Here is a 22243-nt window from a genome sequence, read left to right as displayed (position 1 = left end):
AAATCCTGACAGACAACATAGCCTGTATGTACTACATCAATTGGCAGGGGGGAGCCAGATCACCCTCCCTATATGCAGAAGCGATGAGATTATGGAATTGGTGCATCTGACATAATGTTACACTGTCTGTGGTGTTTCTGCTGGGTACTCAAATCTCGATAGCGGACAGTCTCCATCACAAATTTCCACACAATCATGAGTGGAAGATACACCCATCCGTACTTCACGACCTATTTAGATGATAGGAGACACCATCTTCGCCACTCACCTGAACAAGAAGTGTCCACACTACTGCTCCAGAGCGGGGATGGGACAACACTCTTTAGGTGATGCTCTCCTCCTCCCCTGGGACAGAGACCTTCTCTATGCGTCCCTCCATTTCCCCTACTGTTGAAGGTCCTGCTGAAAATAAAAAGGGACAGAGCTTGGGTCATTCTTATTGCTCCTACTTGGCCGAGACAGACTGGTAGTCTTACCTGTCACAGCTTGCAACGTGTCCGCTGATCTGTCTCTGAGCCACTCCGCTCCTCCTCTCACAGAATAAAGGAAATACCCTACATCCCAACTTGGGGATGCTCTGCCTCAAGGCATGGCTTCTGTTTGGTTCCAACACCTAGAAAGCTCCTGTTCAAGAGAGGTACAAGAAATTCTGTTATACAATAGAAAGTCCACGACACGGCACATTTACCTGCAGAAATAGTCCAGGTTTCAGATTTGATGCGTGTCCCAACAGATCTCCCCAGCATCCGCAACTCTTCCACATATAGACTATGCTTTAACCCTAAAATGGTCCGGTCTATATCGAAGCTCTCTGAGGGTCCACCTAGCGGCTATTACAGTTTTTCACCAACCTGTAGAGGAGCACTCAGTGCTGTCACATCCAACTACTAAAAGGTTCCTCAAAGGCATATGTGATGGGGTATGCATACCCCGCACTGGGCAAGATAGGATTAACTCTGCATTATGGGCGGTGCAAGCCCCACCCTTCAGACCATGCTGGCATACACCAACTACTACCACAGTATAAAAAGGAGCAGCCCAGCTCATTCTAGGCTGATCGCCAAGGAGAGAGGACACTTGGTGGAGGCTCCAGACCAGAAGCTGCTATAGCTGCAGACTGCAAGAGCTCGAGGACCCGGAGCTCAGATTGGTAACCTGCAACCCTCAACGAGCATCCAGGAGCTGGAGTTCCAGAGCGTTAACCCAGCCAGGGAACCCGGAGATCCTGACGGCATAGCGACTGCTACCTCAGTAACCACAGTAGGAAGTGGCCCAGGGAGGCAAGGGGAGTGGTATCTACCACCTGAGCAAAGTCAGCATGTTGCGGTAGGATTCCCTGCTGACTGGGTGATGACTAACCCCATTGCTGACAGGGCCCTGGGCTGGGACCCGGTGGAGAGGGAGGGCCCGGGTCTCCCATCATGGCCACCACCCGCCCCTAGGGAGTGGCCCACTTCCCTGACTCTGGCTGTTAGGCCACGTGGCCTTGACCCTAAGGGCAGGTACATTGACTCTGGCCGCTAGGCCACACAGCCCTGACCCCAGGGCCATCATATTGACTCTGGCCTCTAGGCCATGTTGTTTTCAGCCCGAGGACCGTCTGGCAGACCGTAACCCCAGTGGGGTCACACCCCACCCCAAAGGAGGATGGGGTGTACATACCTCCCGACAGCATAGTAAACCTCTTCCCTCAACCTCGACTTCTGACTCCACATGGGACCTGAGCCTTGTACTGAAAGGACTGACTAGGCCCCACTTCAAATCCATGGCCACCTGTTCGCTAACATACCTGTCCATGAAAATGGCCTTCCTGGTAGCGATTACCTTGGCCAGGAGAAAAGGAGAGATAGCAGCTCTGATGGCGCATCCTTCTTACACGGTATTTTTTCCACACAAGGTTACACTCAGCCCACACCCAAAATTCATCCCTAAGGTAACTCAGTTTCACATGAATCAGTTGATTCATCTTCCAATCTTCTGCCCCAACCCTAACTGAGACAACAAGCAGGGCTATATTGCTTACCCTAGATGTCAGGAGAGCCCTGGCCTTCTACCTAAGGACAGGACAAAGGCCTTCAGGAAGTCCCCTAGGCTTTTCCTCTCCATGGTGGAAAGATCCAAGGGCTCAGCAATATCAGCCCAAAGACTTTCCAAGTGGGTCTCGAATTGTGCTGTCATCTGTAACTGATGCAAGTCCTGGCCCTCCAGAAGGGGTACTGCTCGGGAGTCACCTACAGTGGAGCACCTGTAGGGACACTACTCGAAGTTACTCACCTTGTGCAGTAACAATGGTTATTCGAGAAGTGTTCCCCTATGGGTGCTCTACAACCCACCCATCTCCCCTCTACTTCACAGTTCTTGTCTTGACTCTGCACTAGAGAAGGAACTGAGGAGGGTTAGCCCGCGCACGCTGGCTGGCCTCAGGGTGCAGCACGAGGAGAGACAGCGCATGCGTGGGCCCAACAAACACTGCTACTGAAGTTCTCCAATCAGCAGTGCAGGGACACAAGCATACCTACAGTGGAGCACCTGTAGGGGGACACATCTTGAAGAACCATTGTTGCTGCAAAAGGCGAGTAATTTCTTCTTCTAGTATTGCATCCAATTGGGAAAAATATTATGGTCTAGAATGACAGGGTGGCTGACACTATTTTCTGATGCCTTAGGGCTCTTGCTTCCCTAAAAAGTCCTGCTTCCACTGATAGCAGTGGTAAAATTCCCATTGACCTCAAGAGGAGCAGGATGAAACCCAAAATAGAACTCCAGCTCCCTTCTTCAGAATAACATTTATCCATATTAGTCCTATGCATAAAGCAAAGTGGAATTGTATTAATGCATTAAACCTTTCTAAACTTAGAAACAACTTTCTTTTAAAAGACCAAAAAAAAGTCATAATTAAAAAAAAAAGTGGTTTTGTCTCTTATGCTGAGAAAGTCATTCCTCTTCAGGTGTGTATGCGCGCGCACACATATACTGGTCACAGTGATAGATATTATGTAATTAGGTCAACAAGGTCCATCCTGTGCTGTTTTACGCTGCGTGGCAACTAACGAGATAGCTGCACTGCTTGACTTGCCCAATTCATTTTATAAATAGAGAATAAACCATATCCTGAGCTACAAGTACAAAGTGAGAGTGGATTGTGTGTCCACCACTCTCCTGATGTGTTATTACAGCTTTGTAAGTCACAATCTGCTTGTACTATATTTTATTGTTTATTATAGGACTTTCTTCCACCTCTCCTCTCCCCTCCCTTTCCCATTCAGACTGGCAATATAGCAACTATTCATGAAATGTTGCTAGAGTGACTAATTTCTGAATCACCACTAGAATTGTTTTTCTCGTTAATGAGATCTGGTCATTCATGAGTATGACTCACAGCCATGAATGAGCTGATCAGTCTTGAGAGGGGAGCAAAGCAAGTGTCATTTCCTCGGAATGAAATATTATGTCTCTCTGTACCCTTGTCAAACTAGTTACATTCTGACAGTTTGTCCTCACCTCCAAGACGCTCTGCTGTTCTTTGTGCATGTGCATCTCTGCTTTCATCTCCTGGTACTCTTCGCCTGCCCCCCTCCCCTGCCCATCTGGTGGGCTGCTCACCTTAATGTTCCCATTGTCTCCACTCTCTCAGAACTCCACGTCTGATTTCACTATGCCACCTGTCATGGCCTCCCTCCTTTGTGCCTAGCAATCTCACTTCAAATCCTACCTCAAAACCCATTTCATTTGGTTAGTACTACATGCTAGTCTCCACTGAGGGGCTTCCCAAAGTCCTTCGTGGGCTTCGATTATAAAACAGATATAAAAAGGAGTTAATGTAACATGACAACTCAATTGAGTCCACAAACAAAACCTTCTACTGTTTCCCCCTCTACAGCATTTTTGATTGTCTGGCTTTTATTTTGTTGTGTTAGCTATAAAAATTCGTTTGTAAGCGTCTTGTGGCAGGGATGCAGAGTTAAATTCAGCCCTAGTGTCCATAAGTCACTGAGAAATATGTTAATTTTATCCTCAGTGTTTTGGAGGTCTTGCTAGAAAGAAAGGTATTCTTCTGTCTTGTCTTTCCTCTTTTTTGCAGACACATATTAATGAAATACTTACAGAAGGCTCAATGTGATCTCAAAATCTAAAGAGGAACAAAAGGAGAACATTTGAAGTAGTATTCCTGTCACTTGTTTGTCTTTGTAATATTGTTATATTTATCCAATAACTAAAGTTATATTGTTAAACTAGTACAAAAGTAGAAGATGCATCACCTGGGTTTAGGTTGACAAGGTCTTTGGAGATTGTGGAAGCATTTTTGGATGTGGATAGCCTGATGTGTACAAAAAGGCAGCATTTGCATTCACCCAATTTATTCACTACTGTATGTGGTTCAGATGAGTGCTATCTTTCCTACTTCTTTCAAAAGTATGAACTTGGATAAATATATAGACAAGCTTGGTTTAACATTGATACTAGAGCTGGTAGGGAATTTTTCGATGAAACTTTTTTTGTCAAAAAAATGCTGATTTGTTGAAACTGAAACTATGGGAAACATACAGGGTTAGATGAAAGTTTCATCAAGAAGTTTCTCAGGTCTAAGGATGGAATTTCTAGAGGGAGAAAGGCTGAGACGCACCACAGAATCACTGAGTAGTTAGGGCACTCATTTGTGGTGTGTTATCTGGGACCTGATTGGGAGCAGATCTTCCAGCTGCATCCCAGGGGAGTGTCCTGACCACCAGCCTGTTGGCTAGTCTGGGGTTTAGAGATCTCTCATCCTCTCCTGTTGGAGCTATCCTACTGTACCTATTTCGGAGCAGGGACTCAAATCCAGGTCTCCTGTATCCCAAGGTATATCTAAGAAAACAAGTAAGGAAAATTATAGATTTTCTTTATTGTTGTGTAATAAAGTGACTTTAGATTTCAGCAAAACAATATTGAATACATGGGATTATTTGAATGTGCTGAATAATTAAGGGACTTGACTTAAATATTACATCTACTGCATTTTTTAAAAAACAATGTTCCAAAGTAATACTGTACTCAGTTAAAATGCAAATAAGTGCTATTGCCTTCTCGCATAAGGTAACACATTATATAGTTCTGTTTTCCTTTGTCACATTTCTTAGTTTTTGTGTTTTTAAATTACATTGTTTTTAATATCAAAAGTACGTAAACACTGGACTGGTTAACTTAATTTACCATCTTGTATTGTTTGCATGCAAATTTGTTAATCTGATGATGATTTACTGTTACAGTGAATGACATGCATGCTGACGTTGTCTTATATGAACAGATGTTTATATCTGTTTTGTTAGAGGAGTCAGTTCTACTGCACAGCCTCTTTTTGCACTTAGTTTAAATATAGAGTTTGTAGTTTTTTAGGAAGCTGTTCTGCTTAGAGGGTGGTATAATACTCTTCTAAAATGTAAATGCTTGTATACTAATAAAGTGCTTGCTTTTGTCAACCCAATCATTGAAAATAGTCCCCAGCTCACTTGGCTAACAGAAATAGAGGAAAAAATTTTACCTCAGAATGTCCCTTTCTGTATCTGAATAATTCCAAAAGAAGAGAGGGAGAGAGAGCTGTCATGTTTATTATGAATGCATTTCACACTACTCACTATTAATCTTTTCTTTCTGTCTTTTCTCCATTTTTCTAGAATTTCCCATATAAGTACATCATTCTGGTTTTTTACACTTCATGGGTAGTGCACTGCAAAAAATGTAGGGATGCTCTCTTGACACTATACTCTTAGGCTGAGATTTTTCAAAGGCACCGACGGGAGTTAGTTGCCTAGCTCTCACTGAAATTCAATGGGAACTGCCAGTGAGCTCTCTTGAACTCTTTTGAAAATAACCACTTTGATATATATTTCCTCACTGGAAGATAGATGTAGATGAATTAAATGTTTCAGTGTTTTCTAGGAAGCACTTTCAGTCCACGTACCTGTGATGCATGAGCTTTCTAACATTATCTTTTTGAAAATTTTCTAGAAAATGTAGAAGATAGTACTGATGAAGATGCCCCACTGCACAGCCCTGGAGCAGAAGGAAGGTAAGAGACCTCTGTAAATTGTATAACTTGCCTTGTTTCCAGAAAACTAAATGCAACTTCTTTTCTTTTACTAAGTCATTATTGATCCATTAGAAAATATTTTTCATACTGGTGTCTTCTCATTTTACCCACAAATTCAGCCCAAAAAAAAATTGTCAAAGGATTAAAGAAAAAATACTTTAGTTCTGCAGAAATGAATTAGTGTCACTGTTCTCCTTTTAGTTCCTTGTCTTCAGACCTCATGAAGCTTTGTGGTGAAGTCAAGCCCAAAAGCAAGGTAAGACACACTGTGGTAATAACTTGTAAAGCACTTTCTTTGAGAGTCATGTATGGTTCTTCTACAACCATTAATGAAATAAGTCTCACAACAACACTGTGACATAGTGAAGTGTTGTTCACTTCACTTTAAAGCAGATGAATTAGGAGTCAAGTTCCCCTCGGTAAAGTGACTGTAAGTGGCATTGTAGGATTTCATGTTTGTCTCAAAATTTCCAGATCAGATTTGTTCAGTTTTGGGGAAAAAATGTTTTCTTCTACTTCCAGCACCCCAATTCAGCACAGCACTTAACTATGGTGTCAAAGAGGCATAAGCACAATGTGAATTAAGCACATGTTTAATGTTAAGCATTTGCTTAAGTGCTCTGCTGAATCAGGGCCTTAGTCTGTGGTTGTAGAAGTGTTATTGAGGGTATAATTTGGCCTATAGGATCTTAATTACAAGTAGTGATGCATTAGGAAAAAAGGAACCAAGTCTGACTTTCAGATGCCAGGTAGAGTTTGAACAAATTTGGTCTGGAAATCATTGACCCAAAATAAGCGTGGAGCCACCATTTTTATAAAGTGACTTCTCAGATTAGAGATGCATTTTTAAAATTAGACATTCCTTCCCTGAGATGAACTCAAATACCTCGGAACAAAAAAAAATGTTTGAAATACGTATTTCAAAAAGTTCTCTATATTTTAAGAATTTCTCCTTTTCTCATTTTAAAACATTCTGAAGTTTTTTTTTTAGACAGTAGAAATAAAAACTGGTTTAGTAGTTTTAGTATTCTTGGTAATTAGAAACTTTAAGAAGACAACGGTATAGCAGTTATATTCCTCAAATGTTGTCAGTAAAGATGCACAACTACTGGGCCCTTTTTAAGGTCTAAGCTAGTTGGAAGTACAGCTCCATTCTTTGTGCTCCTTACTTTTCTGATCTTCAAGATGTTCACGTTGTATAGTGGCTGTCAGTAGCACAACAGCTGCAGCTTCTCTTTCCAAATGTTGCACACACCAACGCTTCTCTGTGTCAGAGATGCAAAGTGATTATTTAGCACAGAAAAAGTTGTTTTATATTGGAACATTTCCTATGCTTTTAGGCCATTCTTCAACAAAGCGCATTCCTCGGTGCTTTACTAAATATGGATGGGATTACCATGTGCTTACAATTAAACATGCTTTGTTGAACTGGGTGCTGTAATGAGGTGGCCTGCCTCTTTAAGGGCCGGAGGCATGGAGCTGGCCAGCCCCATACAGTTAGTCCTGCTGCCTCACTTGGGATGAGATGTGGGGTTTAATTAGTGGAACCAGTTGGGAACAGGGAAGGGGATTCCCCTATATAAAGCAGCAGGAAGCTGCAGAGTGGGGGTTGCTCAGGGAGAGACAACCAGAGTGAAGGTAGAGTAAGAGACTTCAGCAGAGATCTGCCAAGGCAGGAATGGCTAGTGGGAGCAAGTAGACTCCAGCAGCAAACCCTGACTTTTCAGAGAAAAGGCTCCAGGAAGGAAAGGCTTGGGAGATGCCCAGCAAGAAAACTGAGAGTATGTACATGATGGGGATTTGAGAACTTTTATTTTTGATATTAATAATCCAGCCTCAGAGAGGGGTGTTGCTCTACTTGAGAAGAGTTTGTTTTGCTAATTTGATTGAGATCCATGAAAATTTGGGAAATGAAGGCAGTACCTCAGCACAGCAACCTCTGGCCACGGTTGCTCAGGATGCAGCAGTTACAGAGATTTATTTATTTCACACCATCTCCTTCCCTTTGTAACATGCACAGGTGACTGCACTTGTCATCATGTCAAATAACTATTTTATGCTGTTGAAACTTGACCAAGGCCCCCATACTGCTCTCATTGAAGCCAACTAAAAAGATTAAAGGCAAACTCCATGATTTAGTTTCCAAAGATAGTTGACAGTTAAGTATAACTGGTGTAACTACTGAACAGTAAAAATTAAGAATGCGCTTAAAAATATATCACTGACACACTCTATCAATGCTCTTATGTTTAAAAAAAGAGTTGATTATTTATTTATTTATTTTAAATCCAGGCCCGCCGGAGGACCACTACTCAGATGGAATTGCTATATGCAGATAGCAGCGATTTAGCTTCTGAGAGTAGTGCAGCAGACACCATATTGCCTGGCCCTCTTACACCTGTTGCAGAAGTGCAAGAGAGTGGGATGCATACTGATACAAGTGATACTTCCGCTAGGGAAAGGGACCTCATTCCCCCACCATCTGGCTTACCTTCTAAAATAGGCAGCATGTAAGTTTGGCCAAGCTGTACTAACGACCTTTTGCTTTTGAAAAACGCATGTTGCCAATTTCTTGTAATCTCTGATTTTGAATTTTACAGAGGGGGACAATTGATTTTAGACTAACCAGGTAGCATTCAGAAATCTGTTCCCTCTGTCTCCACAGCCACCCCATGCAGCATACTTATGCTGTTGTAATTAATATATTTTGAGACATTTTTAAGTAGCTTTCTTTAGCCAAGCTACTTTAGGTTTTGTTTGTAAATAGTGGATGCAATCATTTGGTACCATGGATGCTTCTGTTTTGTTAGTGATGTGTGAAATGCAAATTCTAGAGGGAAAAATCTTTTCAGAAATGTCAATCTTTTCAGACCTTAAAAAGAAACACATTGTAAATCCAAAGTAAAGCATATTAGAACAAAGCAATGTAAACTTAAATTTTATAGTTAATAATAAAGGTCAGAGTCCTAATGACTTGGGGCGGGGGGGACTTAAGATGTATTCTGCGTTTCCAGTGTTTAAAATAGAGCAGTCTAAATTTACAGTAAATAATAAAAACCTTATCTATTTTAATAATAGTGTATGATCAAAAAACAACACTGTAAACATACATCTGAGTTCCATTGGTGCCTTTCCAACTACAGTACACTTTAGCTGAAGAATAGTTTTTAATCATTGATAATTACTTAATAATAACTTAATTTTATTTAACAATTTTAATTTTGGGGACATAAATCTTTTCTCACTTCTTATATACTGAAATTACTGTTGTTTTCAGCCATTCACAGGCAGGGAACTTTTTGCTTTTTAGATACTAACCCCACATTCTGTCACATGTAAGCTGAATGCACTTGCCACATTCAGTAATATGAAAAAATATAGCTGACAAGCCCCATTGCTATCTTTAGGTTATAGATGCTGAAGTAAGGCATTTTTCACCAGGTCCCATCTGTCCTGTTCCCTTCAAACTATTACTTTTTTCATGGAAGCCTTCACTGTTAAATGTACACTTGCTTTTAGTTTTAAGTTTCATATTTTTCTAGCATGCGCTTGAGGTGGCAGAAATAAACAGTAAAACACTGCTGACAGCGATTGTTAACATATGCTGATGGCTTCATTACTTTTACAAGTAAAATATGCTCAGAAGGAATGCTACTGGTGATGCAGAGGGGGGAATGATGATCAGAATAGGCTGAGAAACCTGCTTGTTTCAGCATTTAGTGTGTGAGATGAGACTGTTGGAGCTCCAAGATTTAATAACATCAAGGGTTATGACCTGGCATCCAACGTTCAGGTAATATCATCTTTTTGCTTCACTGCATCTTCTAAATTGTATCCATTATGAAAAATAATTAGCAATGAGGCAAAATAAAATTATCTAAATTCAAACTTTGGAAGCATTGAGCCTCTGTAGTAAATTGTTCTGCTCAGGAGTGGACTTCACTTATTTCTGTATTTTATTGATCATACTTTAGCAGATGAGTTATAAAACTTTTATCTCAAACAGTTCTTAGTGACTTCCACATTGTAGGTATCTGCTTAATACTCTCCCTCCTTTAGAACTTATATTAATTTACTTTCTACATTATTAAAATTTTTCCTTGTTACACTTCCAGGTTATTGCTGATATTTGTTGTTGAAACAAGGTTCCCTCTTATAATCCGTCTGTTCTTCTGACTGGATCCTGCAGTAAAGTTGCAGGGCCAACTCTGTTGCATCAAAATAGTTCCTATCACAGCGGGAGGTTATTACTTCTTTGTAGGGTGATGGAGCTGAAATAATAGTGGGGTAGGCAAGGGAAACTATCTATAAGAGAGAGCTCTATAATCTACAATAGTAGGAGAAAGCAAAAACATCTTGTAAATTATTTCTTTCTGTAGATGTTCACTTCCTGCAGTTTCCCTGAAAAAAAGTCCCTTTTGAGAGCTCAAGCCAGCTCTCATTGAAGTGATGGACTTTTTCCATTTTTTAAGAGTAAAAATCCAACCCTAATTCAATTATTATTGAATCCAGCCCTAATTATTAATACCACAGTGTCATAGATAAATATACAACTATTCTTTTAAAATTGGATTATTTAGATGCAATACCCCACATGTCTGCAGTACAGTGCTGTTTGTTTTGGTAAGGCCTTGTCTACTTGGAAAGTTATACCAATTTAACTTAAATCTGTTTTTAACTGGCTTAGTTAAACGGGTGCAAGCCCCTTTGTGAGCACTCTTTCAGTTCAGCTTGAGTGAGTTATTTCAGTTTATCTTAAACTAATTCCTAATAGGCTTAAACTGAACTGAAATAAGCCTGGTTTAAACCAAGATGAGAGGGTCCACACAGCCTTTTGCAGTGGTTTAGCTAAATCAGTTTAAAAATCACACTCTAAGTTAAACTAGTGCAGCTTTCTTGTGTAAGCAGGACGTAAGTATATAGGAATGGATTCTGATCTTGGATATTAAACACCAGTAGTGATGTCAAGCATAAAGCCCTCATTTCAGAACTGGCCCTCATGATGTAGTTATCTGCTGTACATGAAAACTTTAAGGGTATGTCAACATTGTAGAATAGGTGTGTTCTTAATTCAGGTTAAAACATCAATGAAGGCACAGCAAACTCAGTTTTGCAGCTCAAGTTAAAGCCTATAGGGGAGCCTGTCGTTGAACTTGAGCTGCCAACACAAGTTAAAATGCTATTTTAACCAGAGCTAACTTGAGTTAAAAACACACCTTGTTTTGCAATGTAGATATAAGAAACATAAGAATGGCCTTACTGGGTCAGATCAGTGGTCCATCAAGCCTGATATGCTGTCTTCCAACAGTGGCCAATGCCAGATGCTTCAGGGGGAATGAACAGTCAAGGGCAATTATCAAGTGATCCATCCCCTGTTGTCCAGTCACAGCATCTGGCAGTCAGAGGCTTAGCCATCTTGGCTAATAGCCCTTGATGGACCTGTCCTTCCTGAATTTATCTAATTCCTGATCCTGTGTGCCATTTAGGACTAAATGCTTCTCCCTTTGTGGGTTCCAGGACAAGCTGTTCCAAGAAGCAATCATTAATGGTGTCTAGAAATTTTATCTCTACGTCCAGTCATGAGCTGACATGCACCCAGTCATTATAGGGATAGTTGAAATCCCTCATTATTATTGAGTTTTCTATTTTTGTAGCCTCTCTAATCTCCCTTAGCATTTCACAGTCCCCATCATCATAAGGTGATCAGTAATATATTCCTACTGCTGTACTCTTTTCAGAGTAACAGCCGTGTTAGTCTGTGTTCGCAAAAAGAAAAGGAGTACTTGTAGCACCTTAGAGACTAACCAATTTATTTGAGCATGAGCTTTCGTGAGCTACAGCTCACTTCATCAGATGTATACCGTGGAAACTGCAGCAGACTTTATATATACACAGAGAATATGAAACAATACCTCCTCCCACCCCACTGTCCTGCTGGTAATAGCTTATCTAAAGTGATCATCAGGTGGGCCATTTCCAGCACAAATCCAGGTTTTCTCACCCTCCACCCCCCCACACAAATTCACTCTCCTGCTGGTGCTAGCCCATCCAAAGTGACAACTCTTTACATAATCAAGTCGGGCTATTTCCTGCATAAATCCAGGTTTTCTCACATCCCCCCCACCCCCATACACACACAAACTCACTCTCCTGCTGGTAATAGCTCATCTAAACTGACCACTCTCCAAGTTTAAATCCAAGTTAAACCAGAACATCTGGGGGGGGGGGTAGGAAAAAACAAGAGGAAACAGGCTACCTTGCATAATGACTTAGCCACTCCCAGTCTCTATTTAAGCCTAAATTAATAGTATCCAATTTGCAAATGAATTCCAATTCAGCAGTTTCTCGCTGGAGTCTGGATTTGAAGTTTTTTTGTTTTAAGATAGCGACCTTCATGTCTGTGATTGCGTGACCAGAGAGATTGAAGTGTTCTCCGACTGGTTTATGAATGTTATAATTCTTGACATCTGATTTGTGTCCATTTATTCTTTTACATAGAGACTGTCCAGTTTGACCAATGTACATGGCAGAGGGGCATTACTGGTACATGATGGCATATATCACATTGGTGGATGTGCAGGTGAACGAGCCTCTGATAGTGTGGCTGATGTTATTAGGCCCTGTGATGGTGTCCCCTGAATAGATATGTGGGCACAATTGGCAACGGGCTTTGTTGCAAGGATAAGTTCCTGGGTTAGTGGTTCTGTTGTGTGGTATGTGGTTGTTGGTGAGTATTTGCTTCAGGTTGCGGGGCTGTCTGTAGGCAAGGACTGGCCTGTCTCCCAAGACTTGAGAAAACCTGGATTTATGCAGGAAATAGCCCGACTTGATTATGTAAAGAGTTGTCACTTTGGATGGGCTAGCACCAGCAGGAGAGTGAATTTGTGGTGGGGGGGTGGAGGGTGAGAAAACCTGGATTTGTGCTGGAAATGGCCCACCTGATGATCACTTTAGATAAGCTATTACCAGCAGGACAGTGGGGTGGGAGGAGGTATTGTTTCATATTCTCTGTGTATATATAAAGTCTGCTGCAGTTTCCACGGTATACATCTGATGAAGTGAGCTGTAGCTCACGAAAGCTCATGCTCAAATAAATTGGTTAGTCTCTAAGGTGCTACAAGTACTCCTTTTCTTTTTGCTGTACTCTTGTTATTCAAGCATGGAATTTCTGTCCACAGAGACTCTGTGGTACAGTTTCATTCATTTAAGTTTTTTACTATATTTGACTCTGCTTTCATTCACAGACATTGTCACTCTCCCACCAGCACGACCTACTCTATCATTCCTATATGTTTTGCACCCTGGTATTACCATGTCCCACTGATTATAATCGTTCCAACAAGTTTCTCTGATGCCTATTATATCATTATCCTCATTTAATACTAGGCACATCTTGATATTTAGGCTTCTTGCATTTATATACAAGCATTTATAAAATTTGTCAATATTTAGTTGTCTGCGTTCATGTGATGTAATTGAATGGAACTTTTTCATTTGACTGTTTCTCTTCAGCCTGTACTCAACTTGTATCCTCTCCCCTTTTCTAAGACATAGAGAATCCCTTTTAGTAGATCCTCTCCTAAGGGACCTCTCCGTCTGAACAGTGTGCTCCTCTGCACCTGTCGGCTTTACATGCCAGCAATCTGATTCTGTTGTGGTTTAGGTGGAGTGTATCCTTCCTGTATAGGCTCTTCCTTTCCCCAAATGTTGCCCACTTCCTAATAAACCTAAAACTCTCCTCCGTCCAGCATTATCTCATTCACTCATTGAGACCTTGTGGTTCTGCTTGTCTAACTGGCCCTACACATGGAACTAGAAGCATTTCAGAGAATGCTACCATGGTGGTTCTGGATTTTAGGCTCTTACCTCGCAGCCTAAATTTGATCTCCAGCATCTCTCTCCTATCTTACCCTACGTCAATGTTACCTGCGTGTGCCACGGGCTCCTCCCCAGCACACCACATAAGTCTGACGTATCCTCAGATTATACAAAATCTCATCTGACTTTAAAAAAAACTGAAAGCTTCAAGCCCTCATAATTGTACAGAAATCCTTCCAAATGCGAACCAAGGGTAAACCAATGCAATGTTACCTCCCTGAGTCTCCAAGCAGCCTGAATTAATGGCTCAGAGAAGTGTGGGACTCCACAGTTCCTATTTATCTCATTGGAGGGTCAGATACAATGACGCTTTGATGTCAGCATTAATTGTTGCATTGGTGATCCCTTTTAGTGGATAGGAAGGGTTTGGGAGGGAGGTTTGGGGAGTGAGAGTTGGAAATTGCTGCAGTGAAGGAAATGCGGAGGAGAGGCACAAATACAAGGAACAGGGAAAGAAACAGAGAAGGAAGAGGGTGGGAAGAAACTAAAAACAGAAATAACTATGTTCCAAAGAGGGAGCATATTATTTCACTTCATGATACTGAATATGACAATGAAGAACTTACTAAATAATAAAAAGAACGAGGAGTACTTGTGGCACCTTAGAGACTAACAAATTTATTTGAGCATAAACTTTCATGGGCTAAAACCAACTTCATCGATTGCATGCAGTGGAAAATACAGTAGGAAGATAGATAGATAGATATAGATATACACACACAGAGAACATAAAAAAATGGGTGTTGCCATACCCACTATAATGAGAGTGATCAGGTAAGGTGAGCTATTATCAGCAGGAGAAAAAAAAACCTTTTGTAGTGATAATCAGAATGGCCCATTTCCAACAGTTGACAAGAAGGTGTAGGGGAGGGAAATAAGCATGGGGAAATATCTCTAAGATACAACCTCATTTGCTCCAACTCCTCAGACAGAGACAAACACCTACAAGATCTCTATCAAGCATTCTTACAACTACAATACCCACCTGCCGAAGTGAAGAAACTGATTGACAGAGCCAGAAGAGTACCCAGAAGTCACCTACTACAGGACAGGCCCAACAGAGAAAGTAACAGAATGCCACTAGCCGTCACCTTCAGCCCCCAACTAAAACCTCTCCAACGCATCATCAAGGATCTGCAACCTATCCTGAAGGATGATCCCTCACTCTCACAGATCTTGGGAGACAGGCCAGTCCTTGCTTACAGACAGCCCCGCAACCTGAAGCAAATACTCACCAGCAACCACACAACAAAAACACTAACCCAGGAACCTATCCTTGCAACAAAGCCTGTTGCCAACTGTGTCGACATATCTATTCAGGGGACACCATCATAGGGCCTAATCACATCAGCCACGCTATCAGAGGCTCGTTCACCTGCACATCTACCAATGTGATTATATGCCATCATGTGCCAGCAGTGCCCCTCTGCCATGTACATTGGCCAAACCGGACAGTCTCTAAGTAAAAGAATAAATGGGCAAAAATCAGACGTCAAGAATTATAACATTGAAAAACCAGTCGGAGAACACTTCAGTCTCTCTGGTCACTCAATTACAGACCTAAAAGTCGCAATACTACAACAAAAAAAACTCAAAAACAGACTCCAACGAGAGACTGCTGAATTGGAATTAATTTGCAAACTGGATACCATTAACTTAGGCTTGATAAAGACTGGGAGTGGATGTGTCATTACACAAAGTAAAACTATTTTCCCATGCTTATTTTTTCCCCCTACTCTTACTCATACCTTCTTGTCAACTGTTGGAAATGGGCCATCCTGATTATCACTACAAAAGGTTTTTCTCTCCTGCTGATAATAGCTCACCTTAACTGATCACTCTCATTATAATGGGTATGGCAACACTCATTTTTTCATGTTCTCTGTGTGTGTGTGTGTGTGTGTGTGTGTGTATATATATATCTTCCTACTGTATTTTCCACTCTATGCATCCGATGAAGTGGGTTTTAGCCCACGAAAGCTTATGTTCAAATAAATTTGTTAGTCTCTAAGGTGCCACAAGTACGCCTTGTTCTTTTTGCTGATACAGAGTAACATGGCAACCACTCTGAAACCTGTTACTAAATAATAGTAATGAATAGTTTAGATACCATGCATAAGCCAGATTCCATCCTTGACCTTTTTGTGTAAGCATTTCACTAACATCAGTGGGTGTTCTGCTGTGGATGGGAGGGAGGATGAAGTTCAAAATTTATGCTCCTGCCCACCGATCATAACTAAAATTAGAATACCTTGTTCCCATTGATTGAGCTTGACACATCTGCTACAGCTATTAAAATTACTTCAGTTAATTTATTTTATTGATAATGTCAATGTACTGCTATAAATGTCTCTGATCTCTGGCCCATGATGTATTTTGGAATTCTTTTTTTAAAAAAAAAATAAAATGGGCATATATTATATTGGTATTTAAAGATGAGGCTTCTAAGAACAAATTTAAAGAGTGGAGCCAGTGAAACTCAAGAGCTGTCGGATGTCCATGAACCAATGATGATGATAAATAAAAATATCATGAGATCTAACAAATTTTATATTGAGACTAACTCTGAGTGGTAGAACTGCAGCATGAATATTTTAACAAATACTGAAAGATAAGATAATCTTCCCTGTTACCTTAGCTCTAAACAGTCATCTCTGATGGAAAAGAAAATACCTGAACCTTCACCTTTAACAAAGAGAAAGGCCTATGAGAAAGCAACAGAAAAGCCAAAGGCGAAAGAACATAAACAGTAAGAATTTTGGGTTTTTTTTCCCCCCTTTAAGCTATTAAGCTTTTGGAAAATATTCTTGAAGAATAATAGATTTGTGTAACATTTTTTTTCATTCTTGGTTAAATTTTTAATGGTGGCTGTGAAATTATTATCCACTATTAGGTTCCTGTGTTTGTTTTATAATGGTATTCTTCTATATTCATGCAACTTGGTGTCAGCACTCTGAGAGAGAGTCCTCTTGAGTATTTGCAAATGATTTATTTTTTAAAAAGTCTTCAAATGCAGCTTTTCTCAGACATTTAAGAACTCCTTCATTTTACATATGCCAATTTTTTCTGCATAGGGCTTTCACTATTTAAAGTAAACTGATTGAATTTCATGCCATCTTGTGGCCAGCAACGGTTTTGTAGCTGTATGGTGGTTACATTCTCCGATAGTGCATGTAAACTGCATTTCTTGTTTAAGAAAATAGAATCTAATACATTGTTTGAGGCATGTTTCATTTAACCTCTCTAACATGTCATAATCTTTTAAAGAAGATGTTCTTTTTTTCTTATAGCTCAGATTCTGGAACCTCAGAGGCTAGTCTGTCACCTCCTTCTTCCCCACCAAGCCGGCCCCGTAATGAACTGAATGTTTTTAGTCGTCTTACTGTTTCTCAGGGAAACACATCAGTTCAGCAGGATAAGTAAGTCACAAAGGGAAGCTTCAGACCCCTACCAGCAAGTTGCAAAGCATACTCAAGTCATCAATGTAGCAGTCCATTAAATGCCTTGGCTTTTCCTGTGAGAGAGAGAGAGAGAGAGAGAGAGATACTATTGCTACATTTCATGAACTTTCTAAAAGGGAGTTTAAAACTTTTCTGGAAATGTTTTTCACATATTGCCAAAATTGAAGAAAATCAATTTCCTGCTGAACCTTATTCCCTATTTTATAGCTTATCTCCTGTACTTACTATTTTCCTTTAACATGAGTCAAAATGCTTGAAAGAGCTATAGAATTTGTAAGTGTGTGTTTGTGTGTGTGTGTGTGAGAGACTATATATGTTTATATTTGAAATTAGGATTTAGTTAACAATTTAGGAAATAGTGCTTCTGATAATTATTCAGCTACTCTTTTAGCATGGCTGAGAGAGCTCTCCAAAGTAGCCCCTGTAGGGTGATTTGCTGGAATAGCTATAGTGCAGCAGTTTAGCAATAATCCTAATTATTTACAAAAAGAAAAGGAGTACTTGTGGCACCTTAGAGACTAACCAATTTATTTGAGCATGAGCTTTCGTGAGCTACAGCTCACTTCATCAGATGTATACCGTGGAAACTGCAGCAGACTTTATATACACACAGAGAATATGAAACAATACCTCCTCCCACCCCACTGTCCTGCTGGTAATAGCAGGACAGTGGGGTGGGAGGAGGTAATTACCAGCAGGACAGTGGGGTGGGAGGAGGTATTGTTTCATATTCTCTGTGTGTGTATAAAGTCTGCTGCAGTTTCCACGGTATACATCTGATGAAGTGAGCTGTAGCTCACGAAAGCTCATGCTCAAATAAATTGATTAGTCTCTAAGGTGCCACAAGTACTCCTTTTCTTTTTGCGAATACAGACTAACACGGCTGTTCCTCTGAAACCTAATTATTTAATGGACTGCATTCCGTTGAGGCAATTTGGAGAATTATTTTGAAGAAATAAAACTAGTTTCTTGACACTGAAGATATCTCCTTTGCTAAAAATCTCATTAAAACTAGTGATCGCATTGAGTTGAGCCAGAATCTTCATTTCAAGATTTCAGGACTGACAGTACTGCCACATGGTGCTTATTAACTCTAACTCAACAATGGAGAATCAACCTTTGATTTTGATTGTAGCATTTTGAGGGATTGCTTTAATCCTTTTTTTTAACGTTATTTCTATTTAACTTTGGGGTTTCAGTGACTTGTAGAGTCACAGCACACCAAGTAGTTGCTTGCAAGGCTTCCAGTAGTTTAAAACTGCTTGTAACTCCCTAATCCCAACTAAGTTATCTGAGTATCTTATCACTAACCTGATATAATATTATCAGAGGCTTCTTTTTTTACTTTGAGCTGTAGTAACCATGACTCTTTGTATTTTCTATTATCTGACTATGAAATCAAACTCGAATTACTGAACATGTTTGATTTGCATTAAAAATGAAGGACATAGTATCCTTTTATTATTTTAAGGCATACTGCAGATATAGATCTTGGTTTTGGAGGGAGGCGGTTCTAAAACATTTTGGGGGTCAGAAAGTGAAGGATTTTGAACTTGTCTGATCATTTGCAAACTGCTGAGCTTGGTTCAATAAAGACTGAATCATCTTGACATTTTATATTTAAGAATGTAAGCAATCTGCAAAATTTTTAAGTGTGTTTCTATACTAAACAGACACTGACAGGTTTAGATTTTTCTCTTTAAATATTTGGTAGAATTAGTATCACATGCAGGGTCAAATTGTGTCCATCTCATTTTTCTTCACTGCCTACTTCTATAAGAAATACTGTATTGGGGAAATAGGAAGTGGCTACACAGTATTCTTCAGCTTCTTGATATGAGACACTTCGTGAATCTTACCCTGAGAGAGCCATTTTAATGTTCATCCCCAATGTTGTACCTGATGTAAAGCATAAACTAAGAAGCAATGCTGTGTGCAGTAAGTAAATGTGCACTGCATTTCTGAGTCAGCCATACTGTTGTTTGTTCTTCTCATATGGAGACTTTACCCTGCTGATACCTGTATTCTTTCTCCTCGCAATCTCCTACCACTGTTCATTATAGGTCTGATGAAAGTGATTCCTCTCTGTCGGAGGTACACAGGTACTCTCTTTCTCTTTTCCATCCTTCTGGCCTCTTGTTGATGTTCTTAATGCCTTTACTCCGGTTATTAAGTAATCTCATTTTTGCTGCATGCTCTTTTTTGATACCTCCCGCAATACATGTATGCTGTGTACCTTTTCATTTATTCCTTTTTTGCAAGAAATTAAAATATTTGTTTTATTTTGTCCAGCATGTCCTTTTTGTTTTTTAGAGAAAATCGGAGGTCAATTGTTTCTTAGGGTTTTGTTTTTTTTAATCAAGCATGTTTAAAAAAAATATCAGTGGCAAACTTTTTTTTAGGTTTTAGCTTATTAGCTAAAAGTTATATTCCAGTGTATGTTAGTCCGTGGTATCTACTGTCTTACTGCCAATACTCAAAATTGATTAAGAGATGGAAGAATGTTATAGCTCAACATATTTCCACCCTTGTTTGATCCAGAAACATGGAACAGGGTTCTGAGAAGAAACAGCTGTGACTTGTAATGTGGCTACTCTGTATAAAAACTACAGAGCATATCCAGAGAGAGGCAGTGAAAAGGCTAATAACCGTATAGTGTTGCTGGTAATAGCATTTCCAGCATTTTTCATCCATAAATCTCAAAGCGCTGTTGCAAAGGTAGATAAATGTCCCTGAGGTGCAAAGATGTTGGATGAATTGCCCAAGGTTACAAATCAGAGGCAGACATAGGAGTAAATTGTGGGTCTCCTGGCTCTGACAGTGGTATGATCTGCTGAATCATGCTGCCTTTAAAACATGAGATCTGTTTAGTTTGGAAAGCAGAAGAGTTAGAGGTATATAAGATATTGAAAGCCATTGAGAAGTTTTATTGGTCATATCTATAGTCTTTGCTATAAGGGCAAACATAGTACCTATCTTTTAAAAGGAAAACAAAGAGGACTTGGGGAATTATAGACCAATTGCCCTTACTTCTGTACCTGGAAAGATACTGGAACAAGCACTTGGAGGATAATAGGGATATAAGGAATAGCTAACATGGATTTGTCAAGAACAAATTATGCCAAACCAACCTAATTTCCTTCTTTGACAGTGTTACTGGCTTGATGGGTGGGAGGAGAGCAGTAAATGTGATGTGAGGCCTGAACTGGAGCACTGTGTCCAGTTCTGTGCACCATACTTTAAGAAAGATGTGGAGAAGTTGGAGAGAGTTCAGAGGATAGCAACAAAAATGATAAAAGGTTTAGAAAATGAGACCTAGGAGGAAAGTTTAAAAAACAACAACTGTGCATGTTTTGTCTTGAGAAAAGAAGATTGAGGGGGGACTTGATAAGTCTTCAAAATATGTAAAGGACATTTATAAAGAGGACAGTGATGAATTGTTCTCCATGTCCACTAAAGGTAGATCGAGAAGTAATGGCCTTACTCTGCAGCAAGGGAGATTTGGGTTAGATCTTTGGAAAAACTTTGAATATGAAGGTAGTAAAGGTCTGGAATAAGCTTCCAAGGGAGGCTGTGGAATCCCCACCATTGAACGCTTTAAAAAACAGGTTGGACAAACGTGTCAGGGATTGTTGGTCCTGCCACAGCACAAGGGGCTGGACTTGATGACTTCTCAAGGTTCCTACATTTCTATGATTCTATAATATCTGACTCAGAGAACATTCTATGAAATTATAATTCCGCAAATTTAATACAGATAAAGGGAAATACCTTTTTACATAATGTGTCACAGGGGATGACTGAGGCAAGTATATTAGTAAAATATTAGACATGAATAAGAATTTATATGAATAAAAATAACCTCTGCAGTAACATGACAGGATAACATTACAAAGGCTGCAAGACATAAACTACCCACCATCTGGGATCAGTAAGAAGTTGCTCCCCGTGGCAGACCACTGCTTAATGAACAGCATTGTGGAATTATATACCTTCCTCTAAAACATCTGATGTGGGATATGGGACAAAGTCGGATGATGGTTTTATTACAATGTGGCAATTCATATTTCCCAGGGTGGTGCGTTTAATCCCTAAAAATGGTAGTATGATCTGATACTGTGTGGACAGACCCTAGCACTGTCACAGAGCCCTGTTGAAGTTACTGGGTTCCACAAGGACATGCAGTTGCAGGACCAATGGTTTAGGCAGCTAATAATGATCATTTAATGATAAAATATTTGAGGCCAGATTCTCAGGATGGATTATAACCTCTTTGTGCCATTCAGGTAATCTAGATACACATGCGCAGCAGAAAATACTCTGGTGTAGGGGAACTCTCTGGTGAGGAATCTGTGCCACAACCCAGTTTCTCTTTCCTAGCGTGGTGGAACTCTGTTATGCGATCCCTCCAATCACATCGGGTGCACTAAGGACCCTGCCTCAGTGGCACATATTCAGGCAGCCTAAATGCAGCTCTAAATCTTGCTGGGGGGACCCTGAGAATCAGAGAGCTGTAACTGGCTCTCTTCTTCCCCAGCCACTCTCTCTCCTATGCTGGAGTATCAGATGTCATATCTTTTGAATTAGATACGGCTTCATTTAATTGATTGCACAATGCTAACACTTGATAAAGCCGAATAATAAAAATAAATGCAGAATTTATAGAAGACAAATTCAATTGTCCTATGTCAAATATGTAAGTGAATGATATTAACATATTTCCCTACATGCCTGCAACTTCATTTTTATATGTAAGGCTATAGGAAATAATGCAGGAAAAATAAATACTGGATCACAGAGAGCTGTGGAAAAAAGTGATTTACATTGCCATATCTAA

General features: G+C 40.1%; 1 protein-coding gene across 9 annotated transcripts in view; it reads left to right on the top strand.

The window, feature by feature from the left end:
• Positions 1–22243, top strand: part of KIF21A (kinesin family member 21A) — a 184307-nt gene that overhangs the window by 136619 nt on the left and 25445 nt on the right. For 4 of the 9 annotated variants that reach the window (XM_048836296.2, XM_048836295.2, XM_048836299.2 and 1 more), the window contains 6 exons: positions 5986–6046; positions 6269–6323; positions 8360–8577; positions 16584–16694; positions 17236–17364; positions 19470–19508. In XM_048836296.2, the coding sequence (XP_048692253.2) occupies positions 5986–6046; positions 6269–6323; positions 8360–8577; positions 16584–16694; positions 17236–17364; positions 19470–19508 (613 nt within the window). The remainder of the gene's footprint in view (positions 1–5985; positions 6047–6268; positions 6324–8359; positions 8578–16583; positions 16695–17235; positions 17365–19469; positions 19509–22243) is intronic. The other 5 variants (XM_048836298.2, XM_048836300.2, XM_048836303.2 and 2 more) reach the window with 3 other exon arrangements.

The sequence above is a fragment of the Caretta caretta genome, chromosome 1 (genome assembly GCF_965140235.1).
Source record: "Caretta caretta isolate rCarCar2 chromosome 1, rCarCar1.hap1, whole genome shotgun sequence".
Taxonomy (NCBI): domain Eukaryota; kingdom Metazoa; phylum Chordata; order Testudines; family Cheloniidae; genus Caretta; species Caretta caretta.
Note: the sequence above shows the minus strand (reverse complement) of the source record. Positions and strands in the feature narration are given on the sequence as shown.